At 41.1% G+C, this 22,327-nt stretch overlaps 1 protein-coding gene across 5 annotated transcripts; it reads right to left on the bottom strand.

Moving 5' to 3' along the window:
- Positions 1 to 1,879: 1,879 nt before the first annotated feature.
- LOC307227647 (glycine amidinotransferase, mitochondrial-like) lies at positions 1,880 to 13,555 on the bottom strand. 5 transcript variants are annotated; one of them, XM_079997034.1, is made up of 10 exons: positions 13,431 to 13,544; positions 12,644 to 12,838; positions 7,086 to 7,281; positions 6,718 to 6,908; positions 5,184 to 5,321; positions 3,599 to 3,763; positions 3,385 to 3,448; positions 3,031 to 3,147; positions 2,818 to 2,939; positions 1,880 to 2,148 (listed from the first exon to the last, which is right to left on the bottom strand). In XM_079997034.1, the coding sequence occupies exons 1-9, from the start codon at positions 13,476 to 13,478 to the stop codon at positions 2,830 to 2,832; spliced, it is 1,224 nt and encodes a 407-aa protein (XP_079853160.1). In that variant the 5' UTR covers positions 13,479 to 13,544; the 3' UTR covers positions 1,880 to 2,148; positions 2,818 to 2,829. The 5 variants fall into 5 exon arrangements, with proteins under 5 accessions (XP_079853160.1, XP_079853161.1, XP_079853162.1 ...); XM_079997035.1 differs by having other exon boundaries at positions 1,880 to 2,051; XM_079997036.1 differs by having other exon boundaries at positions 1,880 to 2,037.
- Between the last annotated feature and the right edge of the window lie 8,772 nt (positions 13,556 to 22,327).

The following is a 22,327-nucleotide window of genomic DNA, read 5'->3' as shown; positions in this document are numbered from 1 at the left end:
TGTGCAGGGAGGCTGCACTGACAAGAGCAGATTATGCAGAGATGGAGATGATGTGTTGATGTGTGAAGTGAGTTTCCGTCTGAATTAGGGTTTATTAAGTTGTAAAAGACGTAAATAAGGGAAAAAGAGATAATAATAAGCGAAGAAAAAGAGAAATATAGAATAAAAGACGAAAAATAAGGTAAAAGAGAATGAAGTTGAAGTAAAAAGTAATATTAGAATGGCAGATTTAGTAACTCAAACACAGTTAAATAACCATGCAAGATTAAATTAGGACAGGGCCCGCATCTTTTTAACTGTAAGACATGTGGCCAAGTTTGGCCAAAGTAAAAATTTTAAAGTCTGGCCAAAGTGAAAAATTTGGATGAAATTAGAAAAGTATAAATGAGTCGACGTTAAAACATAAAGCTAAGCGCTGTTAAAGTCTCTGGGGGATCAGATGTGCAGCTGGACACACATATCTTTTTCTTTTTTTCTTTTTGTGTGTGTGAGTGTGAAAGTGCTGTGGCTATAGATGTGTGAAGAGCTTTGTGTCTGTTTTGTGTATGTCTAAGTGATATATAGAATATATGGGTTATTAAATATGGGTTATTAAATTATTATTAAATATAAATAATATAAAGTATACATATGTGGTGAGCAGTTGAATAATACATAAAGAGAAACATTTCTTGCCCCCTTAGTGATATACATATATGAGCCTGTTTACAGACTTTGTAAAGTTGATAAAAATATATGAGCCTTTCTTTTAGGACATTTGATAAATATATATGAGCCTTTACAGGACTTTGTATATTTGATAACAAAATGAGCCTTCTGAAGGACTAGAGTCACAGTCTGCCTACACATACATGTACACATCCAGAAAAGAAAAGAAAATCTCCTGCTCTGAATTGGAAGTAGGATTTGTTGAATTGTTTGATAAGTGTGTGGGTTTTTTCTTTTTCTTATTATCCTTGGGGTGTGTTTGGCGGTGATTTCTGTGAGTCCTGTCTGGTTAAAAGAGCGGATGGTCTTGTTGGGGTGAAGGGAGACGCTGGTTCTTGATGCAAGAAAAGAGGTTTTGTGTTTTGGCTGCTGAGAGAAAACAGCTTTGATTTACGATTGCGCGTAACTGCATTGAGCTGGGCTGTCCCTACGGGAGCCAAAACAAGATGTTCACTCGCTGACGACCAGTCCATACTGGAAGTCTTTGCTAAATTTAAGAGGTGGAGCAAGGGGTTGTGCTTCACACAGAGTGTAACTTCGATAACTCCTCTTGACAAGAGGGGCTGTGTTACTCTACTCTTTTCTCTCAGTAGTTAGAAGAAAAAATAATAATATAAAATACATTTAAACAAATAAATAGAATAAAAATAAAAAAATAAAATAAAACTAAAGAGATAGAAATAGAAATAAATAGAATAAAAATAACTAATTAAAGGTGATATCAGATTGACGAATATACTCTTTGGACTTTAAATGCATCGCATGATTAAAAGTAACTATTGCTTTATTTCAAGTGCGTGCAAAATAATAAAGATGATAATGTATGTCATACTGAATTGTATTACAGTGCGTATAAGAATTTAGAGTGAGCCTAAGACACTGAACTCTTCTGTTGTTCGAACAGAAGAGTAATCTACCCCTGTAATCTATATCGGACCCCTGTAATCTATATCTCCATATAGATTACAAATTACATATCTCCATAATGGAGATTACCCGCCGGAGCACGGTGCCAACAGCGCCCCAGGCGAGAATCGAAGCCAGGACCTTCTTGCTGTGAGGCAGCAGTGCAATGCGCTGCGATGTTTGTTGACGGACTAATCGTTACAGAGGAAATCGGAGACAAATACTTTAGGTTAAGAAAGTCTTTAATCTTGTACAAAGGATCCAAGGTTGTACAAGAGGAGCAATTTCAGTGTAACAATACAGAAACAGAAAATCACAGCAGAAATGCTCCATTTCTCACTGGAGAACTGAGCTTTTATACAGTCTTTGTGCAGAGAAGCCAGGGAGCCGCTGGGATGGAGGTCAGCAGATGTCAAGACGCCCCTGCATAGATCATGCTGACATGACAGTTTCATTGATGGGGCAGTTTTCGTTGAGACTAACCATATCTTGATGTTTCCGTACTTTACGATCGAGACATGTTGCCGTCCTCCTCTTTACATTAGGGCACAGAAAGTGATTAGTTTATGTCCTTTTTAAGATATGAACTTTTACCTAGCCTTGAGAAGAAGAACATGGTACTCATATACTGTACAAGAATCTAAGAGAAAAACAGCAATAAAATGTGAACTCTGCTCTACCTACAGAAAGAGAGCAGAGTACATATACATACCAAAGTTTTTGTGAACGGCACAGTAATATATATAGAAATAAAAAATTACGATAACAGCCTCTACCCATATTCCTACTCCAATATTCCCATATTCCTTGGATATGTTCATACGAGCAGCAGTGACAATGACTCATAGTGTTGATGTAATAATTAAAACACATGATACCTGTATATGCTTGACAGGTAGGCCTATAAAGTTGTCTTTTATGGTGGCACTGTGTATTAAACAATACATCAGCTCCATGAAAGAGATGACATAGTATTTTGCTCGGGTAATATGACCCACATTACTCTAAAATGCTGGACTTGGATGCAGTTTGTGGTGTGGGGATGGTGTGGTTTGAGCAGCCACACGTGTCATGGGTCTAGGTAATTGAGTCCAGGATCAATGTGGCTGTACGCCTATTGCGCGTTGATTGGTCTAATGAGCAACAGGTAAGAATGAAGAACCCTAACTGAGGATTGCGCCTTAAAAGCTAAATATAACCTACTTTAGATGTATTTTAGAGGTAGGACTGCAGGGTCCCACGGCGACGGATATCTGTTGTCCAGCAATGGAAGCCTCCACCCAGGGAGTTGGCATGGCGCATGCTCACCTTGATGGGTTTGATACCTGTGGAAATGTAATTTTGGAGTATATTATCCCACACACACATCTAAGAAAGAGAGAGAGAGATTTAAAATGTTATAATATGTGCACTCACCAAGGTCTTCAAACATTTTATGAATCGTAGGTTCTTTGGTTTCAACCATAACACGCTTCTCATCCAGCATCAGTACATTCATAGACAGCCATTTAGAGGCCAACCACAATGGGTGATCTGCAAAAATAATAATAATAATAATAATAATAATAATAATAATAAGAAGAAGAAGAAGAAGAAGAAGAACAAGAAGAAGAAGAAGAAGAAGAAGAAGAAGAAGAAGAAGAAGAAGAAGAAGTCATTGTAGTAATAATAATAATAATAACAAAACAAAGTTGCAACTTGTTCTTTTTTTTCCAAACAGTTACCTTGTAAAAACACACATCACAAGAATATTTGTCTTCTATTACCCACCATCAGGCATCATGGGCAGGGGAGGTTCCACAATAGTCCAACCAGCCTTTTTAAACATTTCGATCTGAAGGAAAAAAAATAAAAGGGAATAACAAACAAACAAACACATAAATAATTAAAAGATGGTGCACTGCCTGGTGTCAGTCGAACCTATTACAGTGTCACACGACCAGGGGGCAGTACAGCTTTGTATCTTATTCTCTTCTGTTCTCACCTGGTGACAAGGCCGAATCGGGTTCGACAGCACCAGTCCTGGGCCAATGATGTTAAAAGTACCATCAATGTGCATGGGGTTGGGGTCATCAAAGGAGAGGGTGTGAACCTTGTAGGTTGGGGCCAGATGGCGACGCATCCATTCAATTCCCATGTAGTTTGTGACCTGGAGATAAAGCCAAGGAGTTGGTGTGGGGAAGGAACACTCAACATGCAGTCAGACTGATCCTTGACAGCGCTGCATTGAAGATTTTCCATGATTGTAGGTCCATGATTACTGAATAACATGACCTACTGAGTATAGACAGAAACTATAAAGATGACAACAGGAATACTTCCCAGTGACCTATTTGTGGATATAGACAACTGCTTAGGGCCTTGCCTCATCAATGAGCATCAAGCATCCTTTATTTATTTCTACTCTTAAAGAGAAAAGTGCATTATTATCCAATATCCACCTTGCAAATGAAGGAGAAACCAATCCAAATCACTGAACTCGGGGAAGCCCCCCTACCCAAACTCCCTATAGGAGCATTGGAATTATTTGACTTGCTTATCAGTGGTATTGAACTTTTTCTTTTCGAGCCCCCCTCCCTTGGATTTCACATTCACTTGTGGCTTTTATTGCCTATTAAGGTGCACAACTAAAGAAAAATGATTATAATAATAATAATGAAAACAAATTATGAAGGTAAAAGAAAATATGAATTTTCTATGTGTTTTTTTTGTGTTAATTGTGTTACTTTCAATAAACTAAGGAAAATAGCAACCCCTTTCCCTCTCCCCATTGTGGAAGAAATTCTTCGGCAATGATCGGTGAGTTTATCTGCCCGCTTCAAGAAAACAAAACTGAGAATATCCAAGATTATAGAATTTATAGAATAAAGAGTAAGATTCAGTACTGCTACAAAGCAGTGCTCGGATCAATCTGATATCACAGAAAAAGACAGGAGGCTTTATATAGGAAAAACAGGGTGTGGTTTGGATCAGAGGTCTGAAAGAAAGTCTGCGCCCCTTCTCCAACTGTCTTCTTGGGTGCCCCCCCTAGACAAGGGAAGTAACCGGTACTTGCAAAGTTGACCTGGCAGAATGGGGGTTGCATGACAATGCACTTCTAGGCTCTCCTGTTGAGTGTCCCTCAACTCCAAAACAGGGCCAAGTGTGATCTGATTCTTTCATATTAGAATTGAGATTGTAGGAGCAAAACATTTCTCTTTACATGAACTCTGGGGGGTTCCTGGGGAGGTTCCTAGAGGTTTCTCTACCCCCTTTTGGAGGTAGAGGCTTTTGTCCTCATTGAAAATAGTTGATCGTAATCATTTTTCTCTCACACCATCCTTTCCCATTTAACAGTACACCCAGTGCACCTTTTCTTATTTATTTTATTTATTTTTTAATCTTTCATTTCATCACGCTGCCTTGCAATACCTCTGCACACAGCAGACCCAAAATCAAATGTTGAATCTTTAATATTTGTCTACATTAATGACTTATAATGGTAGCTAGATGAGACAGTGAGGTTTTTAGAAATATGTCATGTTTGCAATAGAGAGGCTACCAGCCCACACCCACTGTGGCCTACATACCTGACTCCTCTGGGCAAACACATCCCTCCCAGCCCTGATGAAGTCGGCGGCATCGAAACAAGGCTCGTACTCTGTGGTCACAAACTTCCCTTGGACAGCGAGCTTCCGTCTGTCCTCTGCCGTGCGCATGGGATATTCCTTGGAGGGCACAAGCAGGAATGAAATCAGCTCGAAATAAATTTGACTGGTAACTGCTGGAAATAACCTTATCATCAGCCTTCCCTAGATACTCCTGATCTTCAAAAACCTGCACAGCAGGGCTTATAGACCCAAAAGATTACTTTGCAGTCGAGTTAGGTCCAGCAGTGGAAATAGATATGGTTACTGTAATCGCAGTTGAACAACAAAAAAAAGCCTCTTGAGGGAATTTGAAGGTATTTCCAATACGTCTTGGTGCAAAGAATGAAGTCTGCCATGGAGTATGTGTTTGAAACTTTTTTCATATGTAGATTACAGAACACCTGCAAAAGCTGGGTGTACTGCCAGACACAGACCAGGTTGGCGTTTTAAAGAATATGTCATCCTCTAATGTCAGAGGGGGCTGAATGGAGAGATACAGTGGTACTTTGACTTACGAGTTTAATTCGTTCAGTGACAGAGCTCCTAATTCAATCTGCTCGTATAGCAAATCAATTCAACCCATTGCAATTAATTGAAATGCCGTTAATCCATTGCAGCCCCCAAAAAACCACCCCAATTTTCTTTTGTTACGTGTTTTTAAATAAGAAAAATGTATTTATAAATAACAAATATTGTATAAAAACATAATAAAATGCTATCACGCTATCTCCTGCGAGCTGCTTCTCCGTCAGCCACACCAACAACAGATTCTCCATCTTTTCATGTACAGCAGTCCGCCGCTTAGACATTATTTTAACGCCCTTGGCTGGTGTTATACCCTTATCGCCTCCTTATGCTTCAGTATGGTACATATCGCAGAAGAACTACGCTCGTACTGCCTCGCCAATTCCATCACATGCACACCTCGCTGATGTTTTTCTATGATTTCATGCTTTATTTCAATCGACATCATCCGCTTCTTCTTCTCAGCACTCACTTTCTCAGGACCCAAGGTTAGAATTTTTTTTTTTTGGCAAAATAACTGCACAAAAAAGCACAAATCGCGAGCACAAACCACAAAAGAGATGCTTCCATGGTCAGGTAACCACATGACATGGGGAATAAGATGCGGGATGCTGGCCCCATTCGCTCGCCATGCCAACGAGCGGCGCAGCTGAAGCTCACTCCTCGTAACTCACATTTTTGCTCGCCAATCAATACAAAAAATCTACGGAACGACGGCTTTTAACTCGGAAAACTCGTATGTTAGTAAATCAAGATACCACTGTATATTGTACTTTTCAAAAATGTGGATTCTTAAACGGCTTTACGACATGGGTTGAGATAATATCGGGTGAATGTAACATAAACAAATAGCCTTCTATCACTTTTCTTTAATCTGGCAAGGTGGTCAAAACAAACCCTCTTAGCCCTCTTCTCTGGTGTGTAGATGGTTATTTGTGTTCTGCCATACCTGATCATACAGCTCATCGGCCATGGTGGGTTTGGGAGCAGTGGTCCATTTGGCACCTTTTCTGAAGTACTCCTTCATCAAGGGCCTGTAGGCGCGATATTCAAAGAAACGAGCCCTCCAGGCCATGGGAGCCTCAATGATTTCATTGCCCACAACCATGAGGATGTCTCTGGGCATGGCAGCGTACATGCCTGCAATCAGTTTGAATCATTTTAGAATGACAACACATCATTGAATATATAGTAGTATACATGCTTATACAAGTATACGTGCTATATGGATATTTACAATGCCTCAATTGTTCAGGTATTATGTGACCACAATACCTGATGTGGAAAACTGTATCAGCTTCATGCCCTGGTGTTTACCTGATGATGTGAAATCTGGAGTTTTGTATTCAAATGACCAGTCAACGGGCTCCGGCCTCCGAACAGTGACGCCCTCGAGACGCAGAACATTGCACAATTCCTCAACCTCAGCAACAGCTTTCTTCAGGTGTTCCTCTGGGAAAGATTTCCCTCCATTTTCCTGGTAGAAGGGCCAATATTTCTCAAATGTGTTAGCCTGTGGATAGTGACACAAATAAAGAAAATGACAAACACACAAAGTTGTGTCATTGATGTTGAACTCAGGTTCTGAGCAACGTTTGTGTTGTACTGGTAGTACAGTGGTATTTAAACTGCCAGTCGCCCCCTGCCCCCTCTAGTGGGGCGAGGAGGAATTGCAAAGGGGCGCGGGAAAAGTAAATATAAATAAAATAAGTAAAAATCTACATTCTTAATTACATTCCATGAGTTAATTTATAGTTTCTAAATCCATTGCAAATAGTATCACTTAAAATAATACAATTAATTAATTATTATGAAATAATTATTTTATTTACTACTTAAATAATTTGTTGAGCCCCTTTCTCTCCCTGTTAGCACTAGTAAGTTAGTACTAGTAAGTAAGATAGATTGATAATAGTCTCTCAATATAGATATATCTAAATCTATTCTTCAACAAACGTGTCATGTGTTACGTGTGACTGATGTGTCGCATGATACATTATTGTAGACGTTCATTTTTTGGTCGATTTCACTGCTAGATTCGGTCAGTCGAATGAGATTCTTCAAGTCGAGCAGTTGGGTTTTTTTTTGTTAGTCAGTGTGCATTTTAAACAAGGATAAAACAGACAGAAGTTTTCAAATTGCACGGGATAACATTTCAATGGAAATTATAAATAAGAGGAATCATAAATATATTTTTAGATGTGTCAACCGTGTCAGGATCAGACCCCAACACGGCTCTCCGTGCACCCCGATCGCCGTGCCCTGGTTCCTCCAAATAAAACAACTAAAAACAGTGTGGGGATGTAGCAAGGAGGAAGGGGCACAACTCGTAGACTCGTTAGGAGTATTTTCTGCGAGGGGGTGATCGGGAGAGATTCACAGAGAAAGCGTCACAATGATGCACGGTTTCGTTCCATACCCACATGTTTCATTCCGTAAGGAGAGGTAAAATTTAAACACACTCTTCTGCCACTTATCGCTGACACTGCATCGCTGGCTCGCATATCGTCTGTACCATCGAAGACGGAGACAGATGCGAATGCGATTCGACTGACAAAAGTCTGAGTCGGTTACAGCCCGGAAAAAATAATAATCTAAAATCACACTATTTCTATTTGTATTGATGGGAGAAACAGGGAACGCGAAGCTTGCAGCTCGAGCCAGAGCTCATCAGCTTGTGCAGAGGTGTTGTTGGATCCTGTTGTGGTTTATTATTAAGGGGAGGGGGGAGCATGCTGTGATCTTGCGAGAAGACGGAAGCGGAAATACAGTGGGGCAAAAAAGGATTTAGTCAGCCAACAATTGTGCAAGTTCTCCCATTTAAAAAGATGAGAGAAGCCTGTAATTTTCATCATAGGTTCACTTGGACTCTGAGAGACTGAATGGGGGGAAAGAATCCAGGAAATCCCATTGTAGGATTTTTAATGAATTCATTAAAAATGTCCTGAGCAGTACAGCTCCCAAACCAGGCAGCAATGTTGCCTGTCAGGATGCTCTCCACTGCTCCACAGTAGAAGGACTTGAGGATCCTCAGCTGCCTGAGGTGGTAAAGACGCTGCCTCGCCTTTCTCACCAGAGTGTCTGTATGTAAAGTCCATGTTAAGTCCTCTGTGATGTGGACTCCCAGGTATTTGAAGCTGCTCACTCTGTCAACAGAAGTCCCATTAATCACCAAGGGCCTCGCCTAAAGCCCACAATCAGCTCCTTAGTTTTGCTGACGTTCAGGTGGAGGCTGTTGTTCTGGCACCAGAGTGACAGGTCAGCCACCTCCTTCTCGCCGCAGTCGGTGCTCAGGCCCACGACAACGGTGTCGTCAGCAAACTTGATGATGGTGTTGGAGCTGGACCTGTCCACACAGTCATGTGTGCACAGGGAGTACAGTAGGGGGCTGAGGACGCAACCCTGGGGGGATCCTGTATTCAGGGTGAGGGAGCTTGACATGTGCTTTCCCACCCTGACCACCTGGGGGCGGGCTGTGAGGAAGTCCAGGATCCAGACACACAGCGGAGTATTCAGTCCGAGCTCCTTCAGCTTGACAGCCAGTCTGGTGGGGACTATGGTGTTGAAAGCTGAACTATAATCAATGAACAGCAATTTCACATAGGCCCCCTTCTGGCCATCCAGATGCTAAGCGTGGTGTGCAGTACCTGGGAGACCGCGTCATCTGTGGATCTGTTCTTCCGGTACGCAAACTGCAACGGGTCCAAGGTGCGGGGGAGGGAGGCGCAGATATAATCCTTAATCAGCCTCTCGAAACACTTCATGACCACCGAGGTGAGGGCCACCGGACGGTAGTCATTCAGGCAGGAGAGGTGATCTTCGGGACAGGAACGACGGTGGACCTCTTGAAGCAGGATGGGACCACTGATTCAGCCAGGGAGATGTTGAATATTGTAGTGAACACCGGAGCTAGCTGGTTAGCACAGGTTTTCAGTACACGCCCAGATATGCCATCTGGGCCCGCAGCATTCCTGGTGTTCACACGCATCAGAGCCCTCTTGACCTCGTGCGCGCTCATCCCGAGCGGTGTAACTCCAATTAGCCGGCCAGCTAGCGGTTCTGTTGCCAGACTCAAACCCTGCATAAAAGGAGTTTAGTTCGTTGGCCTGGGAAGTGTCCACACTCATGGCTGGGGAGAAGATGCTCTTGTAGTCTGTTATCATCCGCAGCCCCTCCCCTGGCTGAAGAGGAGCTGCTGTTGTAATTCTTAATAGTCCGCAGCCCCTGCCACAAGCGTCGTGTGTCCCCCCGCTCCATCTGTAGTTCCACAGTCTCTCTGTAGGTCCGTTTAGCGTCCTTCACCGCCCTCCGCAGATTGTACGACGCCGCTTTGTAATTGTCCATTTTTCCGGATACAAGACCTTCGTTGTAAGCGGCCGTGCGAGCATTCAGAGCGCAGCGGATGGATTTATCAACCCACGGTTTCTGGTTTGGAAATCTCCGAACTTTCCCCGTGGGAACGATGTTGTCTGCTAGCGTAGTTACAAAACTTACTACAACCTCCGTAAACTTGCTGACATCACTTGAACTTGATTGGAACATGTCCCAGTCTACGTCAGTCAGAGCGTCCTGAAGCGCAGCCTCCGATTGATCCGTCCACCGCTTCACATCCCTCGTTACCACCAGTTCTCGCGCGATCAGAGGCCTGTAAACAGGAACCAGTGAGATCGTGGCGTGATCTGATTTCCCGAAAGCAGGGAGCGAGACAGTCTTGTATCCGTTCTTGTAAGGTGTGTAACAATGGTCCAAAGTTCTATCTCCCCTGGTGGCACACGTAATGTGTTGGTGGAAATTAGGCAGAACTTTTTTAAGGTTGGCCCTGTTAAAGTCCCCAGTCACCACTACAGCCGCGTCGGGATGTCTGTTCTGAAATCCGCACAACACATTGTACAGGACCAACAGAGCTGCGTCGGTGTCTGCTTGAGGTGGGATATAAACGGCTGTAATGATGACCGTGCTAAATTCCCGGGGGAGATAAAATGGACGGCATAGGATGGTCAGCTGTTCCAGGTTGGGCGAGCAGGAGTGGGAGAGGAATTTGGTGTTGTTGGCGTTACACCAGTGGTTGTTTCAACCTGATAAATGAAACAAAATGGAACCCTCCCTGGCGGTTTAACACCTCACTTTTTATTTTTATTTTTTTTATTTTTATTTTTTTCCGGGCTGGCCAGTCACTGGCGGATTGGTGTAGGGGCGTGGTTGGCCGGAGTGTGGGCCCCCCCTCCCTGCTTGGCTGGAGTCCTGAAGGCTTGCGCCTGGTGGTTTGGGATGTGCTGCGACCCGGCGGGGTTGCGGACAGTGCCGCCAGGTGCCTTCTGGGGCCCCTGGGGGGACTGCTTTCCCATGGGGCGGGCGGCTCAAGTAGGGTGTCAGTCTGTCGCCGTGGGGCCAGGATCCGGGGCCGCAGTCCGTGCCTTGTGCCCATGGCCCGGGTTCTGTGTCGGCGGCTGAGTCTTGTGCCTGCACCCGGGGGTTGATTGTATGTGTGCGCCCCTGGGGTACGGGGTCTCCTCGTGCTCCCTGGGCCTAGGTCATGCTCCTCGGGGCTGGGCGTGGGGGTTGCTCTGGCTTCTCTGGGGGCCCGGTGTCTTCTGTGGCCGCAGGGTGGGGTACCCAGGGCTTTAGGGTATCCACGGGGCTGCGGAGTTCGGGGGGGCTTCGGGGCCCCTTCCGCTGCTTAGAGGCGCCATGACATATTACTGACCTTCTACACCAGAACCAATGGGGATAAGTCATGTACACTCACCGGTGGACACACACACACACACACACACACACACACACACACACACACACACACTCACACACACACACACACACACACTGCCACACCTGCTTCAAGTGCACCCCAGCACCCTCCTGGTTGCATTCCTCTCCTTTCCTCTCTCAATTACTGCCATAATAATGACAGGAAGAGGCCACGTGAGCAGTTCACTAATTCACTGTTTTTCAATCCATGTTCTCATCTAATGTTCATGTTTTGTGTAAATGTTGTTTGTTTCTATGTTTATTTGTCTCACCAATGGTGAATCTCCCCCTCTTGGAGTAGTGATCGGTTGTTTATAGACCCAAACATGATAAATAATTCTCCAAAGAGGGGGGTTGGTGGTGGTTCTCTATAACCAAAAAGCTCTTGTCATTCTACAGGTCATCCACAGGACAGAGTTATTGCAGCAGTATATAAAATAATTATTAACACCCACATGACAAGAAACTGATTGTATGTTATACTGAACTACCAATATTCAATGTATATGTATTAAAAAACCTTTAAAAAAATGTATGCTATAAACCCCAAAAAAGGGAAGTAATAAAATAACAGAAAGAACTTCAGTGTTCTACAAAAACAGGCCTAAACAGAATACCAGCCTAATACAGTTGAAACAAAGAAACAGGCCAAGTTCATGAAAAGGGAATATGCCCATTCAGGTACTTGTCACTTAATGACCTACCTGTTTAATGACCGTTCAGACTTACGAACAGCTCTCACAGCAGTCGGTATTGCACGCTGCGCTCAATACTGCGGCGTGCGCGATGCGTCTCAGCATCAAGCATCTCATTGCGCATCACCATTCTCAGTCTCAGTCTCATTCCTGCACTCTGTCAGTATTCACTACAAATTTACCACCGGGGATTATCTTATCTTATCTTATCTTTTCTTATTTTATCTTATCTGCTTGAGCCATAGGTAACATTTCAAATTTATAGCATTCCAGTCAGCTGTGGAATGTCGAGTGGAAACATTTTTTTTTTATACATTTGTGGCCAGAAGAAACCTGTTTAATAAGGAAACGGTGAGTAAAACCTCTGTAATAAGCACTTTGTCAATGTGCACAGAAAATTAAAGGCAGTACTTTCCCCCTACTATGACTTACTTTGACTTCAACACTGAAGGGAGGCACACAAGCGTTTTCGGCACGGCCCACAATGACTTCCTCCAGTGGGTCCCACTCATTGTAGGCACAGACCGGACATTCCTCCTTTGCTGGCTCAGGGACAGCTCCTCCTGCAGCCACAGTGCTGGAAGAGCTCTGAAATGCACTCTGCACCCATCTGGCCAGACCCAACTGCTAAGAAATAAACAAATGCAATGAGAAAAAACCTTAAAGAAAAACCCAAATAAAGTACATGTTATTTGCCGTTCCTCCATTCTAGAACATCTTCCTGCTGACTGAATACACACAACTACATAGTTGCATCAACCTAACTAATACGTTAACTGCTCAGTGTGTTTACAAATGAAGAATTAAAACAATTAGAGAGATTCGATTAGATTAGACAATTAGAGAATAATGTTAATCAGTAACAATAAAACATTTGCATGCCTGCTCATGGAACAACTGTTACATGAGCAGGCATGCAGAGTTCTTTTGTCCATTGGTAATCAAACCGTAGAAACATCCAGTGGTTGAATGTTTTCAGATATACAGTATAAAGATAGGTTCTTCTTATTTTAACTTATTGTTTTTTACCATTTTCTGTCGGAATCCCTTTTAAATGTATGAATTGCCTGGGCTGAACTTCAGAAGAAAACCTGGTTGGTGAAAAACTTTCTTCATCCCTGACTAGAGTATTCTCTCTGTATTTGCTGAAATTACATACTAAAGAAACAGAATAAAGGATATCAGTAAAATAAGGCATTAATGTCAAGCTTCTACTCACCTGTAACCCGGTGATGGGGCAACCTCTCAGGCCTCTGATGTGCAGCATTGTTCAATGAGAAATAAAATGAAGTATAAAGTCAGATTTGCAGCCAAAGGTTATTTTAGTGCTCCATCTCCTCTCACTGTGAGGACCGAGAACACCTCCCTACATCCCAAAACATAATATTTAACCACTCCTTGTAATTGGTGTTCCAAGAACCTGAGTATCAGGTTTGCTCTCGGTGGCAGTAGAGAGAAAGGAATGTGTGAAGCAGGAAGTAGTAGGGCTAGTAAAGGCTCTGGTCATATTTTATGTTGTAGACCAAAAGGTGAAAATCAGTTTAGCTTGTGTTAACCACAGGCCTTATTTCCCTTATTGAACTAGAAACCATTCAAATAACCAATTCACTTTCAGACGAGGGAACTGAAAGTGCAAAAATTGCATTTCTGAAACACTCTATTGCTGTTTATGGTGATTAATAAACTGACAAAAGCGCCGAAAAGAGCTGGTATGTCTGTTTTTTTTTCTCCAACAGAAGAGATTGCAAGCTTTTAATAAAAATAATAAGCATATACTGATACCAAAATGTTGCTGCGCGGAGAACCATACATACTGTACAGTATGAGTGATTCCATGGTTAGGGTGTCAGTCAATCCTTGCAGCTCTTATAAATCTCGCTGAACAAGATGTGTATTCAAATAAAAAATGTATCATCAACTATTGTTTGTAATGGAGATAATCTTCTGCAATAATCCAAAATCCAATAGGAAAATCCCATTGGCTTTTTGTCGACAAAAATACATCATCCCTGCACTGCTCCATTCCTCCTCGTCACAAACAAGCTTTGCGTGCAGCCATGTTTGATGTCTAGCGCTATTCTTCCTTTACTACTTTGTGCTTCACACATTCCTTTCTCTCTACTGCCAGAGAGCAAACCTGATTTTTGTAACTTGATTTCTGTTCTTGGAACACAAAAGACAAGTTGTGGCAGGTATAATGTTTTGGAATATAGGGAGGTGTTCTCAGTCCTCACAGTGAGAGGAGATGGAGCACTAAAATAACCTTTGGCTGCAAATCTGACTTTCTGTATCTGTGCTTTTATTTCTCATTGAACAATGCTGTCAGAGGCCTTAGAGGTTGCCCCCTCACCGGGTGTGTCATTTGCAACATTGAATATAAGAAAACATGCATTTCAGGTAATAATATGCCCTTTTCCTAACTTTTATAAGGTTTCTGAAGATGGCTTAAAATTGTAACATGGTTAGTGTAACAGGGTGGATGTAACAGGGGTAGTTTTTTTTTAACTTAGAATTAGCAAATATACAAAATGTGGCTAAGTAGCTTCCATGTCCATAATAAGGACAATAAGGACATTGTAATAATTTACCTCAAATGTATTTTAAGAAAATAAATAAATTACTTTAAGCTAACAGGGTTGTACTTTGAGAGTGACATCTCAGTCAACATCTCAATATCAGTGAAAATACAGAAAAAGGAATGGGAGAACGGACATATACCTCTACCCATGGCAGTTCAGATGATGCCACTTCCCTTTGAACATGTTTAATAATTTTTTTTTAAATATATATACATTTTGTGGCCACCGTGCACCTTGTTCAGAGGACAACCTTACCATTTTTTGGTCAACTGAACAACTAATGACCATTAATTGCCTTTTTGAATCTTCTTGAACCTTTTTTCAGCCCAATGACCCCTTGTTAAATGGAGACAGAACAGATTTATCTTAATTTTGTGTTGCATTGTAAGCCTGACCAATAATAAAATACTTATAATACCTTATTAACATACTCAGTTGTGATGCTTATGGTTCCCGTGTGTTTTTATTTCCGCTAGCTACCTGCTTTCAAGAAACAAAAAAGGTAAACACAACTAAGCGACCATCCCACCCCGTCATGGAGAGACAGTGCTAGAGAGTAGCTTCCCACGGCAGATGCCGCTGCCTCCGACCACACCAGCATACTATAGTGCACATGCGGAAGGAGTTAGTCAGGGACAAAGGAGCCCAAACTATTCTATTCTATTATATGAAATACTTCTTGAACAGTGTTGAGAAATTTTTATTTTTCATTTTGAGAGGCAAAGTTCAGTTAAGATTCAACTTCCCACATGACTGACATGATGAAATTATAGGGCAGGACGTCATTGGGTCATTCACATCTAGCAAGAGGTCATCTGCATAAAGTGATACACGATACTGAAATACATACATTACTAACACCTTATTCCTCGTAGCTGAGGGGATGCCTTCAGTGCAATAGAGAGTGGTAAGAACATCCTTGACGTTAAAGGGAAATATGGGGAGAGTAATGTGTCCAACCCAGGAAATGTATTAAAATGTATTCATTTCCATTCTTTCTTTTTCCCTTTTTGTTTTCTACTGAAATACCAACGATGTGCAGATGATGATTTCTGGTGAAGCAGTTAGAAGCCCGCCCTACTACAAACAGGGTCTAAGGCAACCCTCTCTACCTGACGTGAGTTATACTGGCAACAGAACCCAGATGAACGGGAGGCAGACAGAAGTTTTACAGAGTTTTTACTCGGGATTCGACGTTTGAATCCAAGGTTCCAAGTCGGTGTGGGCGGACCGATACCAAAAGTATCGATACTACCGATAGGAATCAGTTTCTCTCTCCAAAATAAGTAAAATTGCTTCTTTTTTTTTATTCCACGTATACATTTCCTCACTTGCGCTTGCCTAGTGTCCATCACTGCTAGCGTGGTGAACAGGAGATCCTTTCCTCGCGTACGTTACGTGAACGACCACACGCCCTAACACCCTAGTTGGAGTGCATTGTCACGCATGGCAACTTAACCCCCAACCCCCCACCCCAATCTAGCACTGGTATTACATGTTATCGGATTGAAACCAAATTTTGCTGTATTTCCTACCCCAGCCCTAGTTCAGGGGCGTCTGTCGAGCAAGTAGATGTTAGGGCCGTGTTTGCCGACACCCTGCACTGAGACTTTGCTTTCACAGAACCGTGTGGTCAATGACAAAATGAGGCCTCGCCGAGAACCATGTGCTTGGTTTGATTCGTGTTTCGGAGAGTAGATACAGAAGTGAGGATGTTGCGAAGAGCAGCAAGTATTTTTTTTTATAGAGAACAGACTTTGGAGAAAAGATTTTTGCGAAAGGAGACAAAGTTGTCTCCTGTTTAGGAACTTTTAATTGACATCTCCCAATCAATAGAACAGCAATAGATTACTCACTGGTAGAGGAACTGCTATTATTGCTCTATGACACAAGGTCCTAGCTGTTCATTGTCATGCAGTAGAACACAAGGTTCTGAAGCTTGAAGGTTTTGAAGCTTGTTTTTCAAAATAAAAACCTCTCTCTCTCTCTCTCTTCCTCTCTCTCTCTCTTTCTCTCCCCCTGGGGCCCCTAGTGCTCACTTCCTTAAATCAGGCCTTGAGTAATTAATCTACTAAGTTATTAGTAGTTAGTAGTAGCAGTAAAGTTATTAGTTGGCCTTGATCAGATTAAGGCTAACTTGTCAGCCAGTTGAATCACAAATTGCCGACAAGCTGGCCAGACTGGAAGATCCTGAACTGGAAGATCGTTGGCGGGTCTGATGACTCTCTCTCTCTCACACACACACACACACACACACACACACACACACACACACACACACACACACACACACACACACACACACACACACACACACACACACACACACACACACACACACACACACACACACACACACACTACAAACTTAAGGAACCGCAAAATCTGTTCCTATTGAAGGCTTGAGCCTACATGGGCACCAAGACACAGAGTATCAAGACTATAGACTACACTAAAAAGTCAGAAACCCATATATTATTAATAGAAATGTCATCACTTTTTGAACAGTCAAGATCATTGTTTTATATTTTTGTAATATTTTTATATTTAGCAATAGGGTATTTTTGCAGTTCCTCACCTGACCAGGAGATTTCCTCAGCATTCCTCTTGTGTTTTCATCAAAGTTATGATGTTGGATTTACTAGTACAGTGGTACCTCGACTTACAACTGTAATTCATTCTATTAGAACGGTCGTATGTTAAAACAGTCGTATGTCGAAGCAACTTTTCCCATATACACCACGCACATATTTTTCTATGATTTCCTTCTTAGTTTCAATGGGAGTTATTGCCTTTTTCTTTTTGAAATGAATGAAGGGTGAAAATAAACAAAATACAAAGCACAAACACAGTAAATATGAAAAAAATATCGATAAGACAGGAACTACGTGCACACACGATGTAGGTCGCCCGCTGACTGACTGCTGACTGACTGCTGAACGGCTGCCGACGCACCAACTGCAAATTCCCACGCTCGTATCTTGGAGCAGTCGGTCGCAAGTCGATACAAATTTTCGCGACTATTGCTACTGGTATCTTGGATTAGTTGTAAGTAGATGCAGTGGTAAGTCGAGGTACCACTGTACTATTCTATAAAGGGAATCAAAGTTAAGGGTGTAATATTTTATTTTTATATATTATGTTATTTTCACTCTTCCCAGACTGACCCAATGAGTTGCTTGACAAAGACTATGTTAAGATCGCAGGTATTAATACTGTTTTATGAGCTATGGCTGCTTTTGGAAAAAATAATGAAAACAATCAAAATTGATTTATTTCAAACAATGTTTAACAATATTAAACAATACAAAGCATCTACCATATTCCTGTTATTCTCAAATTCCTTGTGCTAGCGCAAGCAGCAGAGCAGCAGTGAGAATGACGATAAGCATAAAACTGGCCCAGATTTGCAAGAATAGAACAAAGCTAGAGGCCTAAGGTGTAATATCTCATATGGATATCATACTGTACTTTTAAGTAAATACATAAAAACACTAATGTTGGAAAACAATTTTACCCATAAATGTATATGTCCAATAAAATGTATTAAAAAGTATAAATAGAATGTTTTGCTTAATTAATTTGAATCCTATATAAAAAATAACATATCTAAGGAATCAATCCTGTTTAATGACCTACACAAAAACCTTGACACATTATTTTGATTTAAAAAAACAAACAATCCTTGAAAATAATCAGTATTAATTGAAAATACAGAGAATTCAAATGCTGTTTTGGAGTTTTCAAAAGGAAAAGGCTTCTCCTCTCTTGTGCACGAAACTGATGGCATACAGTACCAATTGTGACCTGTCCTCAACTTCAAGACTTTTAGATGTACGAGTCATTGAGAATTCTGTTTTACAATAGCCAGGCCAGAAATGCAGTTATACTGAGATAAAGCTTTTTGCAAGAAAATAGGGCTATTTTTCATTTTTTTTATTTATTTTTTATTTTTTCTTTGCTATTGAGCATATATCTCTGAACAAAGCCGTTTGCAAAGATATTCAAATGTGAAACATTGGCAAGTCATACGTTTGTTTGCTTAAGTCCTGAAACCCAATTTAGAATGTAGTGTCAGCAACATTTCCCCACTACTGTCTAGTTCATTGCTTTGAAGGATAATTTGAGTTTAATAGCATTGACAGACATCTTGAACACCAAAAGTCTCAATTCTAATATAGCATCTTATCAAACTCACTTTAGCAATGTTTATATTGAATAAACTGCAATTGTGATGGAAAACACAGAATTTTTTTTTTAATCCAAAAGCAGTAGATGCGTCACCTTTCATTTGATTAAAAATAATAAATCCAAGATTGAAGCTTTAGCTTTACAAGCTCAATATAAACTGCCATATTCTGGCAAGGCTAGTGGAAGTAGGACTGCAGGGTCCCACGGCGACGGACGTCTGTTGTCCAGTAATGGAAGCCGCCACCCAGGGAGTTAGCATGGCGAATGCTCACCTTGATGGTCTTGATACCTGCAGGAGTATCACATTAATCAGATTAATTCTTGTTCTTTATTATGTCGATACCAGATTATTATCTCACCCATCATAGGTTTATACTAGCAGATTATTTTCTTGTGAGGAAGAAAACAAGATGCATTTGTGTTTCCTTAAGATCCATTTTGACTGCCATGGTGTGTTGAAATGAATCCTCCCTGCTCACGCTAATTAAAACAAATGGAATCTCTCGAACATGTTGACTCACCAAGACTCTCAAACATTTTATGAATGGTGGTTTCGTTGGCGTCGACCATCACGCGCTTCTCGTCCAGCATCAATACATTCATAGACAACCACTTTGAGGACATCCACAGAGTGTGGTCTACGAAGAAGTCGAAGAAAAAGTTGAACGTTTCTTACCAAGGTCTAAATTATTTATCTCATGGTATTTTATTATTTGGGATTATTCGTCTTTAATTACCATCAGGAATCAAGGGCAGTGGAGGTTTCACTACAGTCCAGCCTGCCTTTTTAAATATGTCAATCTGAAGGAAACAAAACCAAGTCAAGTGGTGAAACCAGGGTACTGTCTCTATGAGAGAATTACAGTAACACCAGTACACCAGTAACATAATATTGATGATAATGTAGAGGGCAATGGCTTTTCTAACACATTTCAAAATGACTGGCAAATACATTTTTTTTTTTATAATCTCAACCACGTGCCCTGGTGTGTACCTGATGATGTGAAGTCTGGAGTTTTGTATTCGAAGGACCAGTCAATTGGCTCTGGCCTCTGAACGGTGACGCCTTCGAGACGCAGAATATTGCACATTTTCTAAATCTCAGCAACAGCTTTCTTTAAATGGTCCCCTGGAAAAGGGTGACCTCCGTACTTCTGGTAGAAGGGCCAATACTTTTCATATGTGTTAGCCTGTCAAGGATGACACAAAATGGCAGGTCGAGATGGTCAACAGTGGAAAAGTAAAGCGTTTTAATTTATTCAAAATTTCTTTGACATCGGGTCGTAAAATCCCACATGATATCAATTCTCATACCACAATATGACACCTGATTAGATCGATATGTCGCCCAGCCCGATTTCCACTCCTTTAATAACTTTTTTCCCCACTATGACTTACTTTGACTTTGACCACAATAACTTCCTCCAGCGTGTCCCACTCATTGTAGGCACAGACAGGGCATTCCTCCTGCGATGGCTCAGTAACAGTTTCTTCTGCAAGGTGCTGTGCAGAAGCTCTGAAACCCCCTCTGCACCCATCCAGCCACAGACTGGCCCAACTGCCAAGAAATAAGCATCCAATAACATTTTGAATTAAATGCAAAATGTCTTTCTTTAGAAAACCCAGAAACCCAGAAACAGAAATGATTCTAGAACAGAACAGAATGATTCCATTAAAAAGATACACTAATTTTTAACAGACATCTAGGGGGATTTTCTTTAATTTATTAACTGAAATTGGGAGGAATATATATAAAACATGAAATGAAAAATCTGGAATGTAAATGTTATGTGTGATATAGGCCTAGACAAAACCTACTTATATTTTTATGTCTTAATCCATATAAAACAGATTTTTTTTAATATCGGATTTGTTTAACTCAAAGACCTGAGAGAAACCTCTTAAGACATGTGGTTGGAACCAACGTACACTTGTCAAGAAATGTCTCTATCTAAATAGAGAAGCCAAGGAGACACATGGCTTCAAACAGCTGTCCATCGTCACTCAACAAGCAGAACAATGTATTTTCAATGTAATGAAACACTTAGAAAAACACTTTTTTTTTTCAAAACGGTGTTTTGTAGTTTTTCAGATGAGAGAAAAAAAAGATCCAATTGTAAGTAATAAAGTGTAGGTATAGTAATAAAAAGATGATAAAAAAAAATATATAGAAAGAATAAATAGCCATTTTTTTCAAAAACACAATGTCTTTATTCCCCTTTATTGTTTTTGTTGTTGCAGAAATGTGTTTTAATTATTATCATTTTAAATTTGGAGTAGGCCTAAAAACATCAAACCCCAATGTACCTCCGATCAGATGGGCAGCCTCAGGGCCCCTGCTACCTCCTCTCAGACATCTGACCCGCAGCATTGTCCAACGCAATGATTAAGGATGGGAAATATAATGAAGCCAAAGGTGCAGAATCCACCTCTCAACTTGAAAGCGAATGAAAGCAGCCCAGCTGACATGCAACTTTTTATAGGGGCTACGTGTCTCTCAGATCATGGGTTGCTCAAAAACTTGTGAAGCAACGTGACCTGAGAAAATACACCCGGTCACACAAATCCTTGAGGCCAGCACATTATTATCTACTGGGCTGCCTGTTCTCGGGTTCTCAAGGATACTATCTGAAACGTTTCTAATTTTAAGGAGCCTATGGATTTTCTTTCTCATTATGTTTTACTGCTTTAATTTCAAGAATAGGAAGTTTGCAGAATGTCATGTAAACTATGCAATATGAGTGAGTGAGCAGTTGAGGAAGAAGTACTCCTCCCTTTTACTTAAATACTTCAATAAAAGTACAAAAGTATAGAATGCACTATTATTATTGTTTTTAATGTCCTTAAAGTATTGAAAATAAAAGCAATTGTCATATCCGGTAGCCTGATAAAGCAGAGCCTAAAATACAGCATAAGGTGCCTACTCTGCCTACCTTTTTTCTGCAGATGAGTGCTCATGCAAAAAAATATAATTCTTGATTAGTCCTTGATTTAAAATAACAACTGAATGTGTGTGATGGTGTTAGAAATGTCAAGTAAGTAAAGGGTATAGGTATTTGCTGTGAAATGTAGTGCAGTTAAAGTCGAAAGTACTGTAACAGTTACTTTCCACTTCTATGAGTGAGCGAGTGAGCAAATTCATAGAAGGTTGCAATTCCATAGCATTTGAGACAATACCTATTTTTTTGAGTGACCATTATCTATAGCATGACAGTGAGAATGCTCAAAAGAGTTCTCATAATCAAAGCGATAGTGCAAGCTGTTTCACCACCTGCTCCACTGGACTGTGCTCACAGCATTTCACAACGAGGCAACCATTCCATAAAGACCTCAGTGAACCTCAGGG

Source organism: Zeus faber, assembly GCF_960531495.2.
Source record: "Zeus faber genome assembly, chromosome: 3".
NCBI lineage: Eukaryota > Metazoa > Chordata > Actinopteri > Zeiformes > Zeidae > Zeus > Zeus faber.
The sequence above is the reverse complement of the archived record's forward strand: the minus strand, read 5'-3'. Positions and strand labels throughout refer to the sequence as shown.

Coding starts and splice junctions, on each gene's coding strand:
- LOC307227647 (XM_079997033.1), bottom strand. CDS start 13,478: ATGCTGCACATCAGAGGCCTGAGAGGTTGCCCCATCACCGGGTTACAG. Junction 3,148..3,384: donor CCTGCCCATGATGCCTGATG/GTGGGTAATAGA, acceptor TTATTTTTGCAG/ATCACCCATTGTGGTTGGCC. Junction 2,940..3,030: donor TAAAATGTTTGAAGACCTTG/GTGAGTGCACAT, acceptor ACATTTCCACAG/GTATCAAACCCATCAAGGTG.